The following is a 26,543-nucleotide window of genomic DNA, read 5'->3' as shown; positions in this document are numbered from 1 at the left end:
TCTACAGTGTAAAGCATAATTATAAATAATTATACTTGTCATACAACAGTAGCATTAGACCTATTGTATTTTTTAATAATAAAATTCCTAACTAGATCCTCTACTGATTTTCAAGAATTAGAAAAGTGTATATAAATTATATTTCAACAACAACAAAAAACTTAAGTTTAAGAATATTCATTTCTGTAACATCTATAGAGAAAACAAATTAATAAATATTCAATATATATATGTCATGCACTGCCAACAAATGATATTTCATGAAATGAGTTGATGAAAACACAAAAATTTATTTATGAAAACAATACATAACCTGCATAATTTCTTCTTAAAGAATTTACAAGAATATTACTTTACATGAATAAGACAGAGCAATTTCAGTAAAAATTTGAAAGAACTAATTCTTTTTTTTTTAAATATAATAATTCATGATGAACAATGAAGACAACATTTCTTATTGCCATGTTCTTGACATCCACAGCTTTCAGTACGCATTTGTCGTAAGGCCTAAAACAAGAAGAAAAAATATAATGTCACTATCATGTGTTAAAGATTAAGGTTCAAAGCTCACCCTGAATTAACTATAGGTAGAAAAGGAAGGAAAGTAAGTAGTGTTATAAAATACATTAATGAGAAAACATTTTTCAACAGTGATGTATTATCTAATGGTCAAGATAACCTTGTTAAAGAATGCCTGAGATATTAATATTTCAACATGTGTCGAGAGTTAGGGGACAATTAACATTACAGAAGGGTAAAATGAAACCAAAATATATTTAATAAACAAGTGTAATCTATAATAAAATTGGTAACACATGCATATAGTTAAGTGGGATATCTATCACATACCTCGACTTTACACACATAAGAGTGCAGATACATGCAACAAGTTACTCAAAGAAATGCAGCTACATTTAATGAAGTGATATAACTGAACAATGGAATGTAAGCATTCACATGGATACAAGTTACCTATATGCATTAAGATTTCTACATGTATCATACATAATAAGGCTTAGAAACAGCAAAGTTGTCAAAGTACAAAATAGAGACACTAGTAAACTTGTGATGAGAAATCTCAATCATGAAATTATCCTTGGTCTATATACAGCATTAACCAATTCATGCACATTTATCAAAACTCATCCAAGAGGAACAGTCCAGTCTTTATTTAGCAGCAATTCTTGTGATTACCAATAGCTTTCATTGAATTCACATGCGTATCAGAATCCAAAACTTCTAAATTACTAAATTATATAAACACTAGAGTAAAATTATAGTGAGTCAAACACTGCCAGTCACCACAGCCATGTATTTCTCCCTGCCAACCAAATCTCTGCTTCCCAGTAAGCATTTTCTTTTACTTGGTTTTAATTTCTTACAATGATTTTGTTAATCTGTCATTAAAAAATGTTTCAAGTAATAAGAACCAGCAGATGCTTAAAGGTATAAGGTTACTAAAACAAAGTAGATAAGGGGGGAGGGTCTGAATACACATTTCATTTATTATTTAAACCAACAACTCTGTCTCATTTCCTTATTATTGTATAAATCTTCTGGAGTTGGTGATCCATACACTTATCACAGACTGCACATCCAGTGATTTAAATACTACTTGTAACATGGTAATTGCCTTACAATAATGTCTGTTATGATCCTACTAATAATTAATGTAACTTTAATAAATTAACAGAGAACTTATCTTGTTGGTATTGTTTAGCTATAAACAAAATCCAATATGGAATCATATACTAGTGATATAACTGCTCAATGTGTTATAAAAAAAGATAAGTAATCAGAAAATTTGAATTTTTAACTTAAAGACACACCTTATATACATGAGAGCTAAACAGTCAAACACTTCCTATAACTCAAGTTCTGCTGCTCACAATTTCAAGTTATCCACCCTTACAACCTGAAATACTAATTATTAGGCCATACAAAAGAGGTAATACTTATGCAGATATTTAAAAAACGAAATTTTCAAGTGTACATACATTAAGAATTAGATGACAGAAATCATCAATCCTTAGTAAAAGAGTCAAAAACAGTTACTCAGAACTTTTGAACATACTGAAGGATATAATAGTAAAATAGAATGGACAAGTTTTTGACCAAAAATGTTTGATAACTTCATAAGGTTTCTCTATAATGTACCTGATAGTAACCAGTATGGTATCCACTCATATACCATGACATCAGCATTGAAGCTAAAGCTTCCTCATCTGTGACACCTTCATCATCCAGAGGAAAAGGTGGTGGTGGTGGAATATCTGGAATCTTAATTAAGTAAAATAGTAAGTTAGAAGCAAAAGTACCCATTACAATTAACAGAAAACATTTAAGATAATCTATGACTTTAAAAAGGTTAGTTGTGTTGCACTCTTGGTTTCATTCACTCAGAGTAAAACTTTGAGCTATTTATGTTTCTCAGCATGAAAAGTAATTGCTGAGCACTTAAGTCAGGCTAAGAGCTGCTCAATAATAACATATAATAAATCAACATTTTTATTATTTATGTTACAATTTAAAGATGTGAATGACAGTATTATTAATTCCTAACAATTTACTTTAGAATATCCTGAAAAAAACCCAAAACACCTGGCATCAATATCATTTCAAAAGTTAATGTTGGTTTTCACCTGCATGTGCAGCTTTTCAATTGGGAGACAGATGAACACTGAGGCAGACAATATAGTTCACAATATGTTTACCAAAGTCAATTTTAAACAACAGCTTTTGCTTAGCTCATTTAACCATTTCTAGACAAAAGAGATGTTACTGATACCTTTTGATTTTTTTACTTCTCAGAGTGGAAAATATTTAACCAAAGTGCATGATATTTAGTACAAACACACTAAATAGTGGTATCTAGTATTGGCTTAAAATACTCCTATAATTTGATTAGCATATATATATATGTATGAAACACAGACATCACATAAACACTGTTAAAGGCTCAATAAAGATATTTCACCATTTTTTTAATTTTTTGTTTAAAATTGAATTTTTTTACTTTTTGAATGATATACTACAGTGTTATTGAGTTGCAATATTTATAAGTCTGTCATTCAGTGTACGACAGGCAGTTAAACATATTCTGATGACTCAAATCTTTACTGGATATTAGTTTCTTGTTAATCCTGTTCAAACAAAATAAATAAATTAATACATTATTGCCCTTATTTGTGATAGGGAAAAATGTTTTCAATTTGCAGAAGACTTAAGATTACTATTTGTTAGGAAAACAAATATAATATCAACCTTGTTGTGGTATTTAGTCAAGAATGATAATAAATTTGTTAAGACATCTGTGAAATGTATAACAAATTTCTTTCTGGACAAAACCACATTTTTTAATATGCAAACAAGGATATTTGAAAAAGTGTTATCATACAATATTAAGGGTAATTAAAACTGTTTAACAAAATCAAAACAATGTAAATAAAAACAGGAAGTTTCATATTTTAAAAAAGAGCATTGCTGAAAAATATTATAAAGACAGCACATAGCCAATTTTTAAATTGTTTTAATTTGGTAGCAAAGATTGTAGGAAGCATGTACATATTAATTAATCAAACCTAATTGATTAATGAGCCTATTAACTAATCAATTAGCAAATGTCATTCATCACACAAACTAGTCATGTTATCAGGATTTTAACAGGAAAAGAGGGAAGAATTCTTTAAAAATAAGCATCTGTGAAAATTTTGAGCACAAATTGGGTGGCATTCAACCCACTTTTGAAATAATTAAAAAGAGTCAAATATATTTACAAAACATTATTTTCACTATAGGAAATCACAATTTTATTTAAAACTTTAAACTTTTTTTTTCTTGGATACAACTGTGGCAATCACCAAAGTTAAGTGAAAGAAATATTTTAAAATGTTTAATAATTGATGTCTTAAAAGTAGTTTTACAGTTTAACTCAGATAACAAGAAGAATGTGTACTGCTAAGGAGTGTTTATAAAGTAATTGAGCCTGATACAACTGTGGTAACCCATAGGGTAATATAAATGAATTATTTACTGGTACTTTTGTAATAAGAGTAGAGGAAAATAATTTGTCTTGTCAACTGCATTCTAATGTAATTAAATCAGTCTGTGTGGACTTTGATGAAAAGGATACAATTATTTAAAGCTCTGGATACAACTCTGATAAGCAACAGTGTAACAAACATTTGTATGTAAATTTGACTTATTTTAAACATTTTTAAAAGCAAGTGGGTTGTGTGCTGTTTGTTTACTCTTGAAATTTATTGCCAACAAGTCACAAACACTTATTGCAAAAAATCCAGCACATACATAAATAAATACTGATACATATCTTATTTATTAAATGAGCAATGAATAGAAGAAAGGTAGCCACAAGTTCATATAAGTGATGTTTGGAAACTTGACTACTCAGATAAAAGAAAATATTAAAATGATACTGTTCACTGATTGCTGGAAATTGTGTGCATTATATTGTAAGTTCACTAATATATTATTAAGAAAATATTTACAAATTCTGACAAATGTGTGTAAAAAAATGATGTTCACCACAGTGATGCCACATGTAAATTTCTCTGTTATTTGTCTGAAAACATTTGCAAACTGTGGGATAACCTTGCAAGCTAGTAAACAAAATAACATATTAGCATAAACTTGTGTACTTTTTGTTTTTTTTGAGAAATTATTTACGAACTGAGAGGTGAATTTACGTTCTTTTAATGCCAAATGAGTGATTCAGTTCAACATATATGGACTTACAAAAGATGTGGATGGTCCGTGGAGTTGATTAGCATACTGCCAAGCTGGATTAGAACCCTGAACATACAAATAAACAAAACAGTTCAAATATATATATAAGTAATAAATAATGACAATCTATATATAAAAAAAATAATGACAAAATTATCTTGACTTATAGTTAGCTTTATTACAATAAACATTCAGTTATACAAATTTAGAGATATGTTTTCTTATTATAATTTTAATTTAGATGTTTTGTATTTTGTGATGTCTGTAACTTTTCTAAGTGTTTATAGTTGCAATGATTTACATGCTGCATCTTAAGTTTTTGAAGACTTGGAAAAAATGTATTTTAATATTAAAACATGTATCACATAGATACTCAGTCACGTAATGTGTCAGTTAATTAGTTAGTAAGTCTGTTACCATGTTCTCAATCAATTACTGAATTAGTGGAGGTAAAACAGTCAGATTTGATTTAGTAGCACAGATAGAAAAGTTTATTATGTGAGTTAGGCCTATCCCTTAGTTATTGTTAGTTCATGAAATTATATAAGTTGTAGAGATTTCAGCTAAATAGATAATCATGTTTTTTACTATAAGCAGATAGGAGTTAGTAATATTTTTAGTAAGTAATAGAAGAAAACAACACACCAAATTAGAGATTGTTGCAATATTAGTATCAGAAATAATAATGTTGTGGTGGAAATAAAATAGAATCAAGACTTCAAAATGACAGTGTATGTTTGAACCAAGATTAAAAACATGTTGGAAATAACAAAACAGTGGTAAGAATAAGATAAAAATGAGAATAAACAGATTTAAAATAAATTAACAAAATAAATAGATCTAAATAAGTAGAAAACAGAGAATTAAGAACAAAAATAAATTTCATTGAAGAGAGTATCAGAAATGCGCAGGAGGATAATAAGAATAAAGCTGAAGTCGTAAACTAGACCGAAATAAAAACCACTACAACATGAGCTCTTTTGTAAGGTGCTTTTCTTCTTCAGGGGTAAACTGGTGGTAGTGATATAATCAACTGAGTGATATTTATATACAGAGAGGGAGGTTAGTGATATTATGAAGATCATCCAGTTTTCCAAGAAATGTTTATTTCTCTATAAATTATTGTAAGTGTCTCATTTCTGATACAACATAGCCAATGGCAGTAATGTATGTGGAAAGGTGTTAGGGATATTTTAATTTAGAAATGGCTAAATATATGTGTATTTAAAACTATGCTTAGGTGTTTAAGTAAAATAAAGGTGACATATGGAGACTGATTGAAAAAATATATGTCATACTAATTAATTTATAAAAACAGGTATGAAAAGTTATCTTAAACAAACAGTAAGTTTTAGGAAATTCAGCTTTTATATTTCATGAAAAAATAAGCAAAGAACAACTATTTTTATTTTTCTGACAGAGATGAAATCAATGAACAGTGTTTAGGTTAGCAATCCAATCAGCTTCTTTTATTTCTCTATCTGCTTTAGTTCTGAAAATTTATTATTCACTGGCAAGTTCACGAGCAACCTGTAAAAACTATACCTGAAAACCTGTATGACACGCATGAGGTGACATAAATGACTGATGATGAAAATCATTAGCATCACGTAAGTATGGGTTATTTTTCCCTGGATGTGAAACGGTTCCTTTTTTGGGTTTTTTTGCAGGTTTTTTTCCAGGCTTTAGAGATCCATACCTGGTTCCAATCCATTCCATACTCTCACTATGGTTCTAAAGAATGAATTTAGGTGATACAATATAAATGCAATTCAGTTTTAAAGGTTAAAATTTTTCTTACCTGAAAAATGTATTTCAGAGATACTCACTTCTCTGCACCACAAAGAGTGAGTGATTCCTTCACACACATACAGTTATATAAGTTCCTGTACATTCTGCAAGCCTTTAACAAAGCTCCCATTTTTACACATTTCTAAGTGTACTGTGCTAGTCTATCATGTAATCATATATAAAACTGTATAATAAACTACACATAGTAGTTATTGAAAGGGAAAAATGAGGTATATTGTAGGTTAAACCACCAACGATAAGATGTTAACTACAGAGAAATACATTGTTTAATAACATATACTGATGTGGATAAAGCTTTTGGTAATACTTTCTTCAGGTACCTCAAACTGAATAGTAAATGGAAAAATCTTAAATGAAAGATTGCATGATAACAGATTAACATCTATAACAATGTTTGAAACAATATAATAAAGAAATTAGTCTGTTTTGTACATATAAAACAATATACATGTATATTATAATTTTAAAAAGAAAAATCCACAACTGAAAATTTTGTAAAAGAAATGAAAAATTAGTTGATGAAAGTTAAAAAAAACATCACTGAAAAAATAATACATGATTAAATAAATGCATAATACTGTATAAATGTTTTAAAGAAATTAAAGCAAAGGACAGAAACTTTAAAAAAAGCTAAAGCTTTCATTTATCCTATCAAGATATCTTTGAACATTTTAAAGTAATTATTTTGCAAATTAGCATTAAGCCACTGGTTTATCTGTGTTACAACTTACTATGACCCCAAAGTGTATGAATAATATGTTGGTTTTCCAATGTATAATTTTCTACAACACATGCATATGATGGAATATATGATGCATTTTTATACATGGATGAAATTATTCTATTTGTTCATAGATTTTTTTTCTTATTACTTGTGCTGACTAATTCTCTATTATACTATTAAAACCATTTGTAATCATTAGTGTACACATTTGTTTGTTAAAGTCATATAACATTTGATGATTTAGAACATTTTCTTTCACAAATTTACTGTTCAACTACAGATAACTGAAGAAGGGCACTGCCCAAAGGGCTGTATCTACAATAGTATATATTAAAAAATAAATATATCTGTAGTAAATGTCATGTTGTCTTTGGTGGTTTAACTGATGACATACTTCTTTTGTTCTTAAAATGTAATCATAACTAACTATACTTTCACCAATAAGAGAGCAATACATCATCCATACTTAGTAATCCATACAAACATCTGCCTCATGAGGCAAACTAAATACACCAAAAGTGAAGGAAGAATGGAAGGTGGTATAACAATATGAAATACATTTACAGGTAAGATAAATGTTAACTTCAGAAATGCTACTCATCTTTTTTGCATCACTAAGAGCTAAATTCTCACCTTGAAATGGTTGTGGAGCAGATGGATAGCTGAGCATGAGCATATAGTGTTATTAAAGCTATAATTCAGGATATTTAATATTGGATATCATACAAATGAGGTGTACAAAGAATAGCATCCCACAGCTCACTGATCCAGATCTGACAATCAAGATTGGCTTGATTCATAATGTAATTACATGTATTGTATTACACAACCAGATAACACTCTAGCTCTATTTCTAAATACAGGTGTGTGTTCATGTGGTCTTGTATCACAGCAGTCACATCACTAAATGAGAAATTCTCCATATCTATTTCCTCAGCAGCTTGTAACTAATGAAGCAAAGCCCCCCAAAAGAAACAAAACAAAGCAAGTGTACTATAAGAAATAGGGGAAGGAAGGAAATTGCATGGGGAGAATACTGAAGAAGTGAATGGACCACTGTCATAAGACACAATCACCTGGAATTAGGCCCATCACTTAGAGACAGTATAAAGGTTACCACAACTAAAGACACCAGGTGTTTGTGTATATACACCCCCTGACTGTTACTTTTTTTTCCATTTTTGTCAATTAAATATCAGCTGGTCTTGTGTAAAACTCAATATCAACAGCAGGCAATGAGCAGAGGAAGATGGCTTAACATTTTCCATGCCCCTGAAAGTCTCCAATCATATGCAACTCTGTATAAATGGGAAAGAAGGGCATCCAGGGCCATGTGAGATCAACTGATACCTGCATTGACAGGTCATAAACTACTGAAGGAAATATGTATGGGCAAATCTAAGAGGAACAAAAGATTCAAGAGAAGAGGGAATCCTCCAAAAAATCTCATGCAGGAAACAAAGGAAACCTAGTATCAAAAACCTCCAAGTGAAAAAGACAAAAAATGTAGGTTTGCCTTCTCCACATATGTAGTTAGAGGAGGATTGAGATTACAATGAGACTACTCCAGAAGGAAAAGGGAAGTCAAAACAAAGTAAGCCACACTCGATGTGGCAAGTGGAGACCAAGTGTCTATAGATTAGTGGAATAATGGGCTTCAGGAATATGACCTTAGAGAAAAAAAAAGTCTGGGCCATAACCAACTTAAAAGGAACTATTGAGAATCAAATATTTGATCACTGAGGTAAATCAAAGGAAGCAAAAAATATGCAGACAAATCAAGATGTGGAAGTTATCCATCATGATGAGAAAACTGACCAAAAGAAAGACCAAAATTGGGTCAAGTGGGACAGAGTAATAGCCTTCTGCCTTCATGGGAATGATATAAAAATACAGAAGTAGAACTCTAGAATGGAGCAGAGGAATTACCTCATAGCCTATGCAATAGGAGAGGTGAAGAGTAAAAGATGGAAGGAAAAACCTCTGAAAAGAACCAACATAACTTCATAGGATGTAGCAAAGGGATTCACCAATGGAAAAGAGTAGGGAAGCACAGTTCTTACAGGACTAAAGTCAAGTAGCTCCAGGAATGAATTGCCTCCATGGCTCAAGGGAGATAGTTGATAGCAAGAAGAGGACAAGAGAAAAAGGAGGATCACTCCAAAAAACTATATATACACATACAAAATAAAAATCTGCTGAATATGAACACTGCTGAAGAACTGCATCATCAGCTGAAGATATCAACTTATATTAAAAAAACAAACAAAACCCAAACATATTACAAAGACACAAGACAGAAGTCCTGGATAAGAGTTAAACAGAAGATAAAGCAACCTAACAAGGAGCAGTCCAAAAAAACCATCCAACTGAATGGAACAAATGGAAGAAAACCCAGAGCAAGATGGAAAACAGATATGTGCACGCTGCCTCACTAAAGCTGGAAGGGTCATGATGGAAACTTTCCAAATGAAAAAAAGGAGCAGAAGAATGAAGAAGGAATTGAAGTAAGGTGAAAAAGGGTAGATTGAAAGAAAAATGTAAGAAAAATAGATCTCTAGACTCAAAAAATCAGGTGAAAGAAGACCATGCAGAAGATGTTCAAGATTTAGCAGAAATTAACTGTAGATAAAGAAACCAAAAGACACATAACTGTAAAACCCAAGCAGAGAAAGACAAAAGTAGAACTTCAATGAGAAGTTAAAGCAAGTGTAGTTAGTATCCTATATCAGAGATAAGAATCAAACCAGCCAAATTGTGCACAATGGCAGTAATATCACTGATCACTGTCTGTAGTTGTCATTACAGTATAGTATGACTACTGTCAAAGAGTTTTAAAAACCTTGAAGGATATCATTAATGTAAGAACATGAATGCATAATGCAGTAGAAAACATGGAGCTCATATTATGATAGTCCTTTTTCTTAAATCATAAAGAAAGAAAATAATGGCAATAGTTAGAAATACACTAAAACAAATATGGCAATAGCCACAGATCTAATAATGACCTTGAAGATTACTGGATGAAACTTGTACATTGGATTAAATAATAGTAACAGGTAACAGGACATGTTTCCCCTAACAATAAAAGGTCAATTAAAAGAAAATCAAAATGAAGGTAATTCAAATGAAAGTTCTAACTGTTAAAGTTTAAACTTAGTATAATTCTACCAAATAATACAAAAAAAATGAAGGAAAGACTACACTTGTGATTGTGGTGACTACTACACATAAAAGATGTGTCACCCTCCTGCTGTTGGAGGGCTATAATTTAATGATGACAAAATCATAGACTGGTACAATACACATTGACAGATGTAGGAATCAGAGCTTTGTTAAAGGCCTGCAGCATGCTCAGGAACTTACACTGAAGTGTACACTCGGGTAATTACTCTTTCTGGTGAAGATAGCAAAGTATTATTTTGAAATTAAAATACCTTCAAAATGAAACTAGAAGTATAATTCCAGCAGTTACCTCTTGGAGAGAATGATGTTACAAGTAATCTTTAGTATTTTAAATAATAATTCCCATAATTTATACCTTTATAGATTTCAGTTTTAGAATAATGTTACACATACTTCTGCCAGCTTTAAGTACAATACTAGATATTTAAACATTTTAACATACAAGTAATAAGTTGTTTGAAGGAAAAAAAACTTATTCTGCTGCAATAATTAAAAGGATTTCTTTCAGTTCTTGAAAAAGTATTATTTTGTACAAGATAAAATACACAAAAATAAAAATGTGTGGAGCAACCAGTGACATCAAAGCTGTCTACTTCCATTGGCACTAAGACTAAATAGTTGTAAACAAAATGGGAATAAACCTAAAAGAACACAGTCATCAGGTTGACATATACTAAATAAAGTTTAGATACAAAAATCACTTTGGCAGAGTTTAGAAATAAAGCATTTTTGTATTAATACTGTTTACAATACCATGCAAGACTTTTAAAACATTCACACATTGATATCTTTTATGGACACACACATATACATTACAATGTATCACATAAAAAAATAGCTTGCTCTCAGGCAATTATAATACTGCTTTAATACTATTTTATGAATTTATATTATGTTTGGTATCAAATTGTAGATTATACTGTAAATTTTCATATTATACATTATTTGATTTCTTAATTTAAAAGTAAATATTAAAAATCACATTTAAACATTGATTCAGATTAGGTGTTTATGATGTCCAAGTACAAAGCTTATAGTTTTGTACAAATTAGGAACTCAAATTACTGATATTGAAAAGCTACAATATAAAATAAGAACATCCTATCTTTTCAATTTGCTGAGATGTCATTCATATACTGAATCAAACACAGTGGCTCTACTCACCTCTTTCCATTTTGGGAAACAGGTCCTTACATGCACTTACATCTTGTGAATAACCAATCAAAAGCTTAAAATATCCCCCAAGTGGTTTTCTCAACCATTTTCAAGTATTACTTTGTGCTGGTAAATTGGGTCTTTAGCCGTTTGAAATTTCATATTTTTTAAGACCCAAATACACCTTAGTTACTAAATTATAACGGTATCAATATAGTAGTTTATAAATGTTTGGTTATTCATATGTATATATATAAAACCTATAAAAATTATTACATTTCTGATCCTCCACATGTGAAATTTCTTATATCTTAGCAACCTAAGACAAACAGAATCGAGTTCAAAGGTCATAACTAGAAGAGATAATTGTTTGCTTTACTTCTTTATTTACAGTTCTATATTTTACAAAAAAAAATAAAAATAAAACATATTTGTTAATAGTAATAATAATAATACATATATAACTGAAAATACTAGCCCACTAAAGCACAGCCAAGATAGGTCACTTTGTAATGACTAAAGGTCAGTTTTATGCTCTTGGATACAGAAAGACGGGTGCACATGTGCTGCGACCTTGTAACTTCTGTGATGTTGGTTAGCAATGACTTGAAGGTCAATATAATAAATATATATAAATGTAGAATGTTATACAAAATGTATACAATGTTGTTATACAAGTCTTAAATTACTGACTGAGTATACATATTTTACCTCCACATCAATGCCATCCGGAAAATAACCCTGGGCTGCAAGTTCCTGCTGTGCTCTTGCATGCTTTCCTTGAGATGCAAGAAGATCTCCAATCCGAACTTCTTCCTCATTACCATACCCAAGAAAGTGAACAACACATGTCCCTTCTTGTTCATTAGTACTCATAACACATGCTTCATAGAGAAGTCCATCTTCAGAAAATATTGCCTGACAGTAGTCTCCCAATTTCCACTGCTGATTTATAAACAGGATATATGTTTACTATTAGTTACCAATAATCTTATTATATATATCATAAGCTTAATAAAACATATTTCAAACTTTATTAAAGAAAGTTTGAAAATAATTTTTACCTTATGCATCTCTCATGAGACATATTTCAACTTTTAACTCAAAACTCAAGCTGAAACCATTTATTAATAATTTAATTAAAAACTGAACAGCTGTCAGATTATGTAACACAATATCCAATTCTTCATCTTTGGTAGAAATGTAAAAAATTAAACTGATAACCTTAATATGAAGATTAAATGTATGCTATCATATTAAAATATAATTAATATATAATATAAATATATAAAGCAGAAGTGTGATTCATTTGTATGTCTGTTTATTCTACATACACTTCTTGCCAGTTTCAACTAAAGTTTGCTTGTATCTATAAGGACCCCCCAGGAACTCCCATAGGAGGGTTGTGTGTTCATCTGATTTAGATGTCAGACATAAACATAACCAACTCATATTTATTATGTTAACCACATCTAAAATCTCCTCACTGGGTACCGACATTTGCTCGAAGGTAAGACAAGGTTCATCACAGTCTTTTCAGGCCCTAAAATCATAGATGTGAGGAAAACACAGACTCCAGGGCATGTCACAGGATCAGTATTGACCCAGAAATCTGGAAATGTGTCACCCTGTATTTGAGGAAAGCTCACTGCAAGCAATAAACTCCTGTCACTGTAGAAATGGTCCAAAACATCCAAAGGTCAGTAACATCTCTATCTCATGAAAGAATGAGGGAGTACCCAAGACAGAAACAGAAATATACAATGTTTACTCTCCATAACCCAATTCACAGAAGGAAAAATCAAGGGAGATGGATGGACAACTCTAAACCTGTGTGAGGACTTCAGTTGATTGGTTCTCTTGATATTCAAAAACCAGCCTGCAGGATACCAACATCTGCATGAGGATAGGATGAGCACATCCAATTGAAGAGGAGAACTGCATTTAGATGTCTAATTCTATGATGTCACTCAATTTAAAGGATGGTATACTCTCTACACCATCAGAACACCATTTCTGTATTTTGAACAGAATGGTTATAGATACCTATATAGAACCCATCCAGCAGAATGCCTCCATAGTACCTGTGCTCAACCAAGGACCTAGAAAGGGACCACTTCACTTTCAGAATTATGAGACGATAGTGGACCACCTTCCATGAACAATAAATGAAATCAACATTGATAAAATAGAATGGCCATGCACTAACCAACCAGATAGCGTTGTGTTAAATCTGAACCAGAATTACAAGTAGGCTCCCATGGAGGCTGGTGCCACTCCTACTTACATTTGGAAAAACAAAGTATGAAGGCCCCCCACTTTGCCCTCTTCTCCAAGAGTGGAGAAACATGCTAAAATACTCTGAAGGAAAAGCTTTTGTCTGCCACTCCAGTAACAGGAAACTATGGTTGATAAGGACTCCCAAGTACCACTAGTAAAGTCTGGGACATAAAATGCATTGGAGGGACCTGAAGAACAGTACTCTGAAATCTGTGCAATACGTGAACCAAGTTTCCTACATGTCTGAAAGTAAACTGATCCCAGTTTATACAACCTGATGATTGGCAGGGGCATCCAGGATTTCCTTTAGCTCTACTCATGATTGTCCATGAGTGTTAGTCCATAATAAGGTAATACCATCCAATAGGTGTCTAGATAGTCTTATGGAACACCTCATTTCAACACCACCTGTTGCAGCCTGTAGTAATTATAATGAAAATGGTTGTTAGTGTGGAATAGAGAAGGGATACAGCAAAAAATAAAGGTATACTGGAATGAAATACTATATGATTGAAAAAAGTACCTATTAGAGTCTAACAGATGTAGTAAAAATAGGTACATGGGTTAGTTGAAAGCATTTAGAAAAGGAAACTGCCAGATAATGTAAGAACTGAAATAGAAAATTAGTAGTAGTAGTCCACATACCAGCCCACTCAATGTCTTCCAGAGGGCAATTCAACTGGGATGGTTAATGACATAGAAATATGATGAATCTAGTAAGATGCAACCTACAGAAGATTCCTCTTCTGTAATGATAATTTATTATAGGCAATGTAAACCATTTACAAAGCCACCTTATAAAGGTAATGGAAGATAAGTTACAGGAAAAGAAGGATCCAATAAATGAACAATTGATTCTTAGCACATCGAAATGAGTCAGTATGAGTCACTTAACACTACAGAGTCCTGACAGGACATAACAAGTGATCATGATTGGAGTGGTTAAAAAGGTGAGAAATGGCTGGCAAAAAAACTGTACAGAAAGAAGCGATAGGGAGAAAGGGAATATTCATTTTGCAATACTCAAGACAACTAAATGAGTATTAAGGGAGTCAGTAGAGATTATACAATTAAAGTAGTGCTAACTTCTATACATTTCAGAGCAAGTGATATTACATACAAATGAATAATGAACACAGAGCCTAATGGGAAACTGTTGAACTAAAAAAAAAAAAAAAGAGAGAGAGAGACAAGAATGCATGGTGACTATCCATCTGCAAAAACACATAGCCCAATAAGGCATAAAGATACAATGGCAGATGGATACTGTGGCAGAAGTCAGAGCTTTGCAGCATAATTTAAAGATACTTGAAAACATCCGAGAAGTAATCTTCATATGACTTTGTTTACAAACTCTGGACTGAAGAAATGCAGGAAGCCCCTGTTCAGAGCCCCTAGATGAAGTACAGTCTAAAGACTGATAGTCCATCTTAGATAAAATTATAGATCTTAAATACAGAGCACTTATTAGCTCCCCAAGAGGTGGAAAAGAGGATGCAAAGCATATTCAGCACTGTTGTATATTTATCTTTAAGCTAATTAATATGTGGAATAAAAGTCAGCTTACTATCAAGAAGAAGTCCTAGAAACTTGATTTCAGCTACCAAAGGGATTTGTGAACCTTCCAAATGGAATTGGAAGTGTGTAAACCATACTGGTAACAAAAATGTATGTAGCTGCTTTTAATTAATCTTATTCACATGAGCTCGGTCAAATAAACCAAGTTTGTAACCATTTCATACGCATTACCATTTCCATACTATAACTTTTAATATTTTACTATCTTCACACAATTTGGCAGTAAACATTACAAGATCTCTGTATATAAAAAATGCATTTTTTTAATGAAGTACTTGTTAATAAAGGTTTGACTCTGAATTTATCAAGTAGTTTTATTAACTAGTCCAAGTGCAAAGTGGCTTTCATGTTAAAATTAAAATTACTTTTATTCATTTGACAATTTACTAATTTATGTAATCTCTAAAAACCTTTTGAAATAATTATAAAATTTACTTTTCAGTACCCTATATACAAGGTTGTCAATCTGACCAAAATTACCTTTTCTTTTTTATTTCTCAAGTAACTTCACATGTAACATGAAACTACATTTATACTAAAACAGTAGACATCTGTTTTTACTTAAATTTTATTGCCCTTTGAACTGCCTCCAACTAATAATCCCATCACATACAAGTAGTAAGTTACTTGGAAACTCAAAGCTTAAATTACCATATCAAATTACATAACAGCAAGAAAAATCTTGTGAAGAATGTTTATTATTGTTTCTCTTACCTCATCTAACTTAGTAATTGTTATTATCTGATGTACATAAAAAAAAAGAAAAATTACATGGATGAATTACACACATTCAATAATTATCACAATTTTTCTGGCTTTCTAACTATGTGATAAGAGCCTCAAAATCCAGCTAAGCTTGTTGATGTGATACTAGTGAGAACAAAGTTGAAACTAAAAATGGAAACAGACAATGTACAAAAATACATCATTTTATAGATTACAGCCTTGGTTTTCCATTCATTATAAATATGGTATAAAATATCCCAGTAAACTATTGGCAATTTGTGTAAGACAGGATATGACAGATGGGTGTGACAAGGTGGTTCTGATTTTCTAGTTTATGGCTCTGTAAACAAGTAACAAGAAAGTTATGAAAATTATGTTTTGCCTCAGTAATATCTATATCATAATGAATAATTTATGTTAAATTTTGTACTTTTCAGAGAGTTGATAAATAAATGAGAGAAAAAGAAAAACCTACAGAGCAAGTATCACATTCTCATATCAAAAGAAACTGGGGATTAAAAAAAATTCCTCATAAAGTTAAGAATTTAAAGATTATAAAATATTAAAATTTAGTTTATTAATTAAATTTTGATGCCAACTTTATTCATACATAATAAATACATAGTTTAATTAAACCTTGAATGTAACTCTAAACAAATCATGATCACAGTTTGACCTGATTATGGCAAGTGTTGACCAATACATAAAGTAAGAAATAAATGAAATAAACAAAGGTCTATCGTAGAAATGAATAAGAAAGCTAAAACATTACAGTAAATTAAATACATTTTTTGTGTGTACACATATTATTATAATGTTAAAAAGATTTCATGTGTACTATAAAACAGTATAGTATACGCTGCAGCAATATCCAACCCAGTAAAAATTGTTTTCTTATATTAACCACAAAATAGACAGTTTCTATGTCACATGGTATTTACCTCCTGAAAAATGTCTGAAATGTCACAGAAAAACAGAACAGAATAAATTTATTATTTAAATATGTTACTTTGTTACCTTTTACCAAACTAGGCACCTTGTCTATGTAGAAATGTAGATAAATTCAGTATCTATCAAAACATGGAGAAGTAAAAAAATGTTAAAGGCAAAGGCAATTATTATAAGTTGTTGTTTATTCTTATTTTTCTGTGATTACAATAAATATAGATAATTTGGTTTTTGATATTCATAAATATCAATGATCTTAACAACAAATTAAAATCAAGTTTTGAAATTCCAATTTGAAAGGAACAGCATTTTACTAATAATAGACAGAAATATCCTTCACTTAAAAGCACTTCATTCACAGCTTATCTGTGTGAAAAAGTTACTGTTATATAACATAACAATAACTTAAACTGCCTTGTTCCAAACCAGAGATCCTCACCTAAGTATCAAGGAGTTATTTGAGACACCCATTCAAAAATAAGACTACTACAGAATTTGTTTTTTGTGGTAGTTCAATGAATACCAAGTTACTTAAGTATGATACCTGGACTCAATTAAAAATACCTTATACATATTTTGAGTCACTGTTTAAATGAAAATGGCATTTAGCATAGGATTTCTACTTGCAATAACAATTATGACTTAAGCAAAGTTATATTTCTCTTCCGTCTTGTGCATCCCAGTTTGCACTAAAAATTAGTTATCTACACCAAAGTTCACTATTCTAAAATCAATATACATTTCTGAAGATGAATTACCTTTACTAATACTGAAAGCAGTTCTGAGGTCAAACTTCTACAGTAAGAGTAGCACGATAAACACCAGACATATTTTAGATATAACCTTATGTTCGTCACTAGTAATACTCTGTACCGGTAAAACACACAAAAACAATTTCTCTGAATTAAAGTAACAATTTTAAATAATGTGTAATAGATGTCTTTAAAAATATTTTTAAAACTTGTTAATTTCATGTGTAAAAACATTTCTTGAATAAGTTGCTTGAGGTACATTTTGTGAAGCTACCATTTATCATCAGTTTTTAACACAAGTAGAGATGAGGTAATTTCTTATTTGAAATGTATTAAACATGTTCAGTAGCTCACTTTTGGTTTTTGTTTCCCTTTTCCCCTTTTCTTGTTCTTTTTTCTTCCAGTTATTTTTTCATCTTCTGAAACTTGATTCTTATTTTTCTTTGAAATTACTTCCTGATAAAAAAGGAAAAAAAACATTACTGTTGAAAACACTTAAAAAGACACACCTTATAATGCAATTTGTTATTTACGATTTCTCTTCAAAGTTGTGATGGGCTCCAAGTGAGTGATTTTAAATGCATTTCAGACATTAATCTGAAATCTTAATATTAATTAATGTCATGACAATGAGTGCTGACATATGTTTCACATGTTTTTGTCAATGAAAGTGAAAGAGAGAAAATGAAAATAAATCAAGTTATATGTAATGTATATCATACATACTACCAGGCCTAAACATATGTTTAAGACAGCTACATCACTAGCAAGTACAGCTAGGCAATTGTGGTGGTACCTGTTAATCAATTAGTATGCATCCACCTTAACCCATACAAGCAAAAATAAATAAAAAACAGAGGTGTGTTAGCTTTTACAACCACTGCTATATTCTAACATGGTATTAATCTTTCTATTTTATTTCACTTTTTTTTAATAAACTTTCAAATTACCATTGAGTTAATATCATAGACTTCAATTTGCCATTTGTGCAGTTTATTAAAAAAAGGATTTTCTAAATCTAATTTTTTAAAGATAAACTGGACCTTTCCTACTTGACAAATTTTAACTAAATAACCACAGTGTAGTCATTTTCTTTCTTTACAACCAAGTCGAGTTCAACATATTTTCAATTTTTACACAGCTTGCAGCATTATTCAATGGTATTTTTTCCCCTTTTGACAGTCTGCAATCTTGTTCGGTAACAGATTCATTATTTCCACATACTTTCAAGCAAATACTGTCATTTTTACTATCAGTATTATTCTGCTATATGGTGTTCTTTCCATTCCAACTACAATCTTGACCAGCCTAATTTTCTTTTAACCTACAAAAATTATTTATCTTAGCCATATTTATCTATTTATAGCCACAACCTATATACATCTACCCCTGAAATAAATATTACATTTTGGAAAACAAGTGTTTTAGTATGAAATTATATTAACATTTACATAAAATAACAGATAACCAAACAATGACCTATAAACATAAGGAAAGGTTTTATTGATAGTGGAACATACTACATATTTCAACACCCAATTTGTCTGTCTTCTTCAAATATAATCAGTACTAAACAATCCAAGGTTGTTTTTATATATATATATATATATATTAGTGAAATTAAATAACTACAATCAAATAAATAAACAACATCATGAGGAAGAAATGCAGTGAAAACAGCAAATCACAATCTCTACTGAAAACCATAAATATTTAGTAGAATAGAATCAGAGAAATTCTATTAAAAATTATAATTTAAAAAATAAGGTCATCTAAGAACTTGGCACTACTTTATGCAGATGTACACCTTGAGCCACATATAAAAGAACAACAGTCACAGTAAACTATCACTTTACTAATGTCATGTTAATTAGTGCCTCTACCATACAGGAGACAGGAATGCTAACTTCAAGAGGTAAGTTTTATCTTACTTAACCCCAAATGGTATTACCTTATTTTAATTTTTTATTTTTCATCTTTTTATATTTACCTTTTTCTTATTCTTATTTTAACCTGGGAGAGCAGTCACCTTCCCACAACTGTCTGCAGGCAGTGAAGGTTGATATAGATGTGGGATGTTGTGGGCTTGAGCACCCATATATTGCTCTACTAATTTCTAATTTTCTTATGTGAGATTAGCAAACTAAAGGTTAGGACTGATAGATGGTGTATCCCTACTGCAATGTGGGTCCTACTTCTGCAGTCACCTCCAAAACCTAGGATACATTTTATTATCCCATGTTGCAGCTTGTACCGTAAGATCCTTTTTATAATATGCAGCATATTTTGTTTTATATTAATGTGTTTTGTTTATGGCTTAAAAATTTATGGTTATAATATACATATTGTTACAATAACAACAGTGACTGAATATGAGCAAAATGGTGGTAGAGGTCAAGTGTATAAATGGTGAATAAACCTTCACTATGGTTAAGAAAGGTCATTTATTTCATACTGATCATACTCAAAAACAGACAGACCAAAGTTCTGTTAAAATATGTAGTGTGCTCACTCATCAATAAACTTTTTCCTTATGCTTATAAATTGTTGTTTGACCACCAATTATATTAATAAAATGTTCTTCCACATTCAAGTATTTACATAAGATGGATTTTGCATGTACATGGCATCAGGAAAAGTGGGTTAGATTTTGTTTTTATTCAATATTTGTGTGGTATACTCAAAATCACATTGATAACCTAATTTGAATGATCACAGAATATGAGCAGTGCAGTCACTAGGTATATGGAAATCCTTGAGTGCTTTATTTGTGGACTTAGCTAGGAACTCTTATAAACTTATTCAGTACCATAGAAGGCAAAAATCATGTTAATGACAACAAAATGAAATTACTTACTTTATTTTTGTCAGACATATTTTCTGATAACTGTTAATAGACACAAACAATAAGGGAAGGATTGTAGGACTTAAGTTTACTGGAAATCTCGTCCCATTAGTTTTATTTTTGCTACATTAATTTCTCATTACTTTCCGACAATAGTAAATAATATTTTACCTTTTCAGAACCATTTCTTTCAATGTTATTTCTTTTTATTTTTTGAACTGGTTTTATTCTTTACATGATTATGATTATTCACTGTTATTAGATTGTACTGCTGTAATTACACAGATATACCTAAATCCTGTCTTAAAATATTACAGTGTTGCATTTATAATGACTTCACAAAGCAACTTATAATAAAACTAATTAAAAGCACTAAAAGGTTTAAATCTATTCTTACTTTCATTTGACTCACTGCTCTGTCATAAGCTTCAATTAGTGCTGTGTCATCCCATATTTCATTGTGTTCTGAAGTTTTCTAAAAAAAAATCACACTCATTATAGAATATTAGTGTAAAATGAAAAATCAAACGTTTTAAGTAAAACAAAAACATGAACAAAGCACTTCGCGTTTACAGCCATGCATGCTTTGACATAATAAAAGACAAACATGCCAAACCAAAATAAGTCCAAAATTATTCACTGCAGATGTATTTAAACATCGAACCAAAAATTGATAAGTTTGGTATTTTAAATTGGATTAAAATTTTCTACAGTTAAAAAGTTGAGATAATTTACAATAGTACAATGAAACAATCTAATGAAGTTATTAAAAAAATCAAAGTTATAATAAAAAACCTTCAAAATACAAGAAATATATTGAAAAATAAAAACTGATATTCTACAGATAACTTTCTTTTACATACAGTTCTCTTATTTTTCTTAGTGTTTAAATTATTTTTTTATGTTGTAATAGGATGATGATCATAATTCTGTAAAATTTAGAACAATAAATTTTTGTTTTTCTTTTAAAATCACAATGAAAAATACTATGAACTTTTACACGAATATAAATAGCAAAAAAAACTAATTAAAATAATGCATTTTTTATGGTAATTAATACCTGTGAGGTCTACTAACTTTGAAGTTGTTTCAAATAAGCTGATACAAATAGCTAAATGTATGCAATAAAATATAAAAAAATAAAGTCCTGTAACCTTTTGAAAGGTGGATCTTACTCCTTCAGGAGAAAACTGGAAATGGTGGTGTAACTAAATGGTGGTGTATAAATGGGGTTGAGTGACATAATGGTCACCTGTATTTCCAGGAAGTGTTTTTGAACATTTATCAATGTACATTTGTGAACCGTATTTCATGCCCAGTTCAACACAGCTAGAAATGAGAATGTCATGTTGAAAGGTGTTAAGAGTTGTTTTGCTTAAGAACTAAAGATGTTATTTTAAAGTGAAATAAAGGTGATACATGCAGGTCAATTTGTATAGATAGGTGAGAAAAATTATCATAAATAAATAGCAAGTATTAGAAAGTTTGTTTGTTTGTTTTTGAATTTTGTGCAAAGCTATAGGAGGGCTATCTGCACTAGCCATCCCTAAGTTTGCAATGTGAGACTAGAGGAAAGGCAGCTAGTCATCACCACCCACTGCCAACTCTTAGGCTACTCTTTTACTAACAAACAGTGGAGTTTGATCGTTACATTATAATGCCCCCATGTTTGGTGCGACAGGAACTTGAACCCACAACCCTCAGATTATGAGTCGAGTGTCTTAACTATCTGACCATGCCAAGCCATGTACAGTGCTTGGCAAGTGTTTCTCACTTTTTATGCATCAGTTTCCTAGATAGTTAGGTTGCATTTAAGTTTTACATTTATATCTTACTTATGCATTATTTGTGTTCTGAAACTCATATTTGAAAGAATTATTGATTCATCCATGATAATCAGAAAACCCACTTATACAGAAAAATATATATTTAAAAACAGGTGGTATGGGTGGAGAAAATTTCTATATAGAGGAGCAAAAAGGAAGGTCGAAATGTTGTTTGCTCCTCTACATAAAAATTTTCTCAACCCATATCAGCTGCTTTTAAATATATAATTAATGATTCAATTTCTTAATTTTAAACATTTCATTGTACTTTACATTGATGATAATAATTAGAGTTTGTGATATAGTAGAAAAATAGAATAAAATATTTTAAACTCAAGATGAAAATCACCTGCATGTAAGCTATTCAGAATCCAACTGCAAATAACTACATTAAGTAACAATTTTTATTATAAATAGTAGAAAAAATCAAAATTAAATATCTTATTTATCTAAAACTACATAATTTTAGAAATGTTCATATCTAATTTCAAATAATTTCATCCACTACTTAAATTTTGTGAAGAGTTTTGATTATGATTTTGTAACCTAATTAAAATCCAAGATCATCATCAGATTAATTACTCTTTTATTCAAATTAACTTTCTTAACATCACTGTATTTTTAAAGAATAGTACTGTACACACTGACTTGTATAAGAAACCTACACACAGACTACAGTACCTTCACAAAAGTGCTGTCACTTTGTTAAAACTAAATGGAACAATATCTACAATCAAGCTCTTAGAATAATGAAAATCTGTTCAGATGAAACAGATTAAAGAAAACACATGAAGAATCTAAAACAAACCACAATACAAAAAGGATATAAATAAAGGTACTTAAAATGACAGGCAGATGAAAAAAATTAACATTCAGCAAAAAAACATCCTAAAACAGAGTAATAATAAAGTTTCAAATAAAATGCCTCTTGCTGTTACCTATTGCTTTAAACTCAGAAAAGTTTCATGGATTCTGAAAAAACATCCCCTTAACTCTCTCTCATTCCAAGAGACCTGCCTTCAAAACAATGTGCTTGTTATATTTTTCATACTTTAGCTTTTAATACAATAAGCATATCTTCTCAAAATTCTGTAAGCTTTTAGCAAATGTTACAAAGATATTGTACACAAAATACTTTTTTTGTTGTTGTAAGATTTGTTTAGGTAATGATTTGATCCTACATTTTCTTGTAATGTAAACTGTCCAACATGCAAAGTAAGTTTGATTTTATGGTTAAAAATACTTCTGTGCATCTGAAAATTTTCAAATTTCACGAGCAAAATTTTACAAGTTCCATATAATTAATAAACATTTTCTTTAAGTAAAGGATAATCATTTCAAAGATGGTTGGTTGATTAAAAAATGGCAACCAAGAAGAACAGAGAATCCATGGGAGATGAAACAGAAGATCACAAGAGATAAACATAGAGATTTGGCCACATACCCACATAGATAATGTGGTTCAAAACAGTGAGGCATAAGACAAAAGAAAGGTGTGAAAATGTGAAAGAGTTTATGAACATGAACAATTAGAGGAGGATATACTGAATGGAAGAGCTAACAGACCAAACTGGTAATGACAGATGGCAAGAGATTCCCTTATCAGGAGTTAGCTGGTTGGCATTTTGTGGCACAAAGCAACCAAGCTACCTTTGCCAAATAACAGGTAAAAATGAATCCACAACAGGGGAGGGGGGAGAAGTGAAGAATGACTGCAGGTGAAAACAAGAAAAATCCTTCTTTGGTAGAAAAGTGAGATAAATGGCAACCACAGGGTCTGACCTGACAGGATAGTCACCAACTAGATGAGCAATGAACATTTTAGGTAGCAGAGGAAAGTGTAGAAAGGGAATGGACAGAATAATATGGCTAATAAACAGGAGACAAAAGGTAAGGTAAAAAAACAAACAAACAAGAAACCAGGGAAGTGAACAAGGACAGACTACTTTAGCCTGTGTCTTTGGAAATACTTAACCACAACCAAAAACTTCCAGGTGAAGAAAGGAAGCTTAACAAAGATTATATATATGAGGAAAGAGTTCACATTTGTTAGGAGCACATTCTTACCCAAGAAGTTACAATAGCAGAAGAATCAAGTAAGGAGGTACTTTGAAGATGTTGTACAGGCTAAAATGGTAAAGGGAAAGGGAAAAAACACCTTCAAAAACCCCACTGAGGCATGATAAAGTGCCTAATAAAAAAAAAAAAAAGGTGGAGAGAAAAAAGATAAAAGAATGACAATAAAAAGACAAAAAATCATAAATGTGAAAGAATTAGAGGAAAATGTATCCACTCACCAAACAGGAATATACGATTTCAAAGAAAATGAAGGGAATAATAACTGGAAATCAGGACAACAAAGCTGAGAATGTAAGGAGTACAAGGCATATGAACAAATGTGGTATCAAAAGCACAGAATATTAGGTGAAAAAGGAAAGAAAATAATCCCCAAAATGGGTTCTATGGAAAATATAAAAATTAAAAGACACAAGATAAAGATACAGGAAAGAATATACCCGAGAAAGCATATCCATATAAAAATCAATTTGAAAGTTGAGGATTATTCACAACTTGTAAGGCAATACCCAAAGGAAATCCACAGTGGAGAACAACAGTTGACTAAATTCATTGTCCTCCTGGATGTCAGCCAAAGGATAGAGGAGGTCTAGTATGCAACAAGGAACCCATAATATGTAATGACTGTAATGTCCCCAAACCTCAACAAGCCTTCAAAAGCCATAACAGAAATGGGTCTTGTGTTTGTAAGTCAGTTACATTCACAGGACTAATTAAAGTTTTGCCACTAGAAAATTAATTACATTAAACAATGTTCTTGAAATAAAAGTAAAGACAGAGGAAAATTACAAGTTTAATTAATGATTAAAAACATTAGTAAACTGAAAAACCATACAAAAAATTAAAATGTCTGTACAAGGTAATGCCAAAGTAAATAATGGAAATCGAGTGTGAGAACTTAAGACGTGTTACTGCACATGGAGGCTGTGTCACACTCTTATTGATGAAGTGTTATTAATATATGAAGTAATCATACATTAGCACAATACACTCAGGTTCCCAGCATTTAGCTCAGAACTACTGACATGCACATCTCACTATCAGATGCATGAGGGATCTAGTTATTATGTGAAAGAAAATGAGACATTGTTTTCGAATGTTAAAATCTGTAATGAATGTAGTGTTTGTGAAAAGATCTTTTAAGTAATGCATAAAACATGTCACGGTTTCTGTGTTAACCATTTCGCTATGGGTTCAGTATAGTATATAGGAGTTTATCTACATATTTGCACACATTAAGAATTTGTACTATACCTTTTGATACAACACCTGTATCTTCACAAAATTTGGTAGGCTTTTGGTAAAAATTTATTTGTAAAAATTAAGTGTTTTGTTACTAGTCTGAGTGCAAAGTGATTTCATGTTATCACTAAAAAAAGCTTTTATTCATCCCAAACATTATTTGCATAATCTCTAAAACCTCACAAAATAAATTTGAAATGTTTGTTTTCAGCAAGATTTTATATTTTATTATTATTTTCTGTCACTTAACCAACCTCATAACCACCATAAACAAATTAGGAAAATTTATAAATTATGTTTATGTGATAGAATGACTACATATTATGACATGAAAATGTTTAGTCAAAATAGCTTAAGTCTCATAATGATACATATTTACATACAACTTCATTGTTTTTTCTTATGCTGTTGTTATTTCTTATGCTGACCCACCAGTTCTGCCCGGCTAACGTTACATAATTTGCATTGATGCAGTGCACATGTACTTGTGCTATATATCCAATAATATAAAACTGACCTTTAATCTTCTTTAATCGTTAATCCACTGGTTTCAGTGAATTAGTTAGTATTTTGTAATATATAGTCACATTTCAATTATTATACATTTTATATATATAGATTGATTATTACTATTTAGAAATAAATTA

At 30.7% G+C, this 26,543-nt stretch overlaps 1 protein-coding gene across 4 annotated transcripts in view; it reads right to left on the bottom strand.

The window, feature by feature from the left end:
- Positions 1–266: 266 nt before the first annotated feature.
- LOC143240168 (survival motor neuron protein-like) overlaps positions 267–26,543 on the bottom strand; it is a 48,196-nt gene continuing 21,919 nt past the window's right edge. For 2 of the 4 annotated variants that reach the window (XM_076482160.1, XM_076482182.1), the window contains 7 exons: positions 21,150–21,227; positions 18,262–18,363; positions 12,335–12,568; positions 6,292–6,480; positions 4,756–4,812; positions 2,158–2,280; positions 267–507 (listed from right to left, as the gene is read on the bottom strand). In XM_076482160.1, the coding sequence (XP_076338275.1) occupies positions 427–507; positions 2,158–2,280; positions 4,756–4,812; positions 6,292–6,480; positions 12,335–12,568; positions 18,262–18,363; positions 21,150–21,227 (864 nt within the window). In that variant the 3' untranslated portion in view covers positions 267–426. The remainder of the gene's footprint in view (positions 508–2,157; positions 2,281–4,755; positions 4,813–6,291; positions 6,481–12,334; positions 12,569–18,261; positions 18,364–21,149; positions 21,228–26,543) is intronic. The other 2 variants (XM_076482171.1, XM_076482192.1) reach the window with 2 other exon arrangements.

The sequence above is a fragment of the Tachypleus tridentatus genome, chromosome 2 (assembly GCF_004210375.1).
Source record: "Tachypleus tridentatus isolate NWPU-2018 chromosome 2, ASM421037v1, whole genome shotgun sequence".
Classification (NCBI taxonomy): Eukaryota; Metazoa; Arthropoda; class Merostomata; order Xiphosura; family Limulidae; genus Tachypleus; species Tachypleus tridentatus.
The sequence above is the reverse complement of the archived record's forward strand: the minus strand, read 5'-3'. Positions and strand labels throughout refer to the sequence as shown.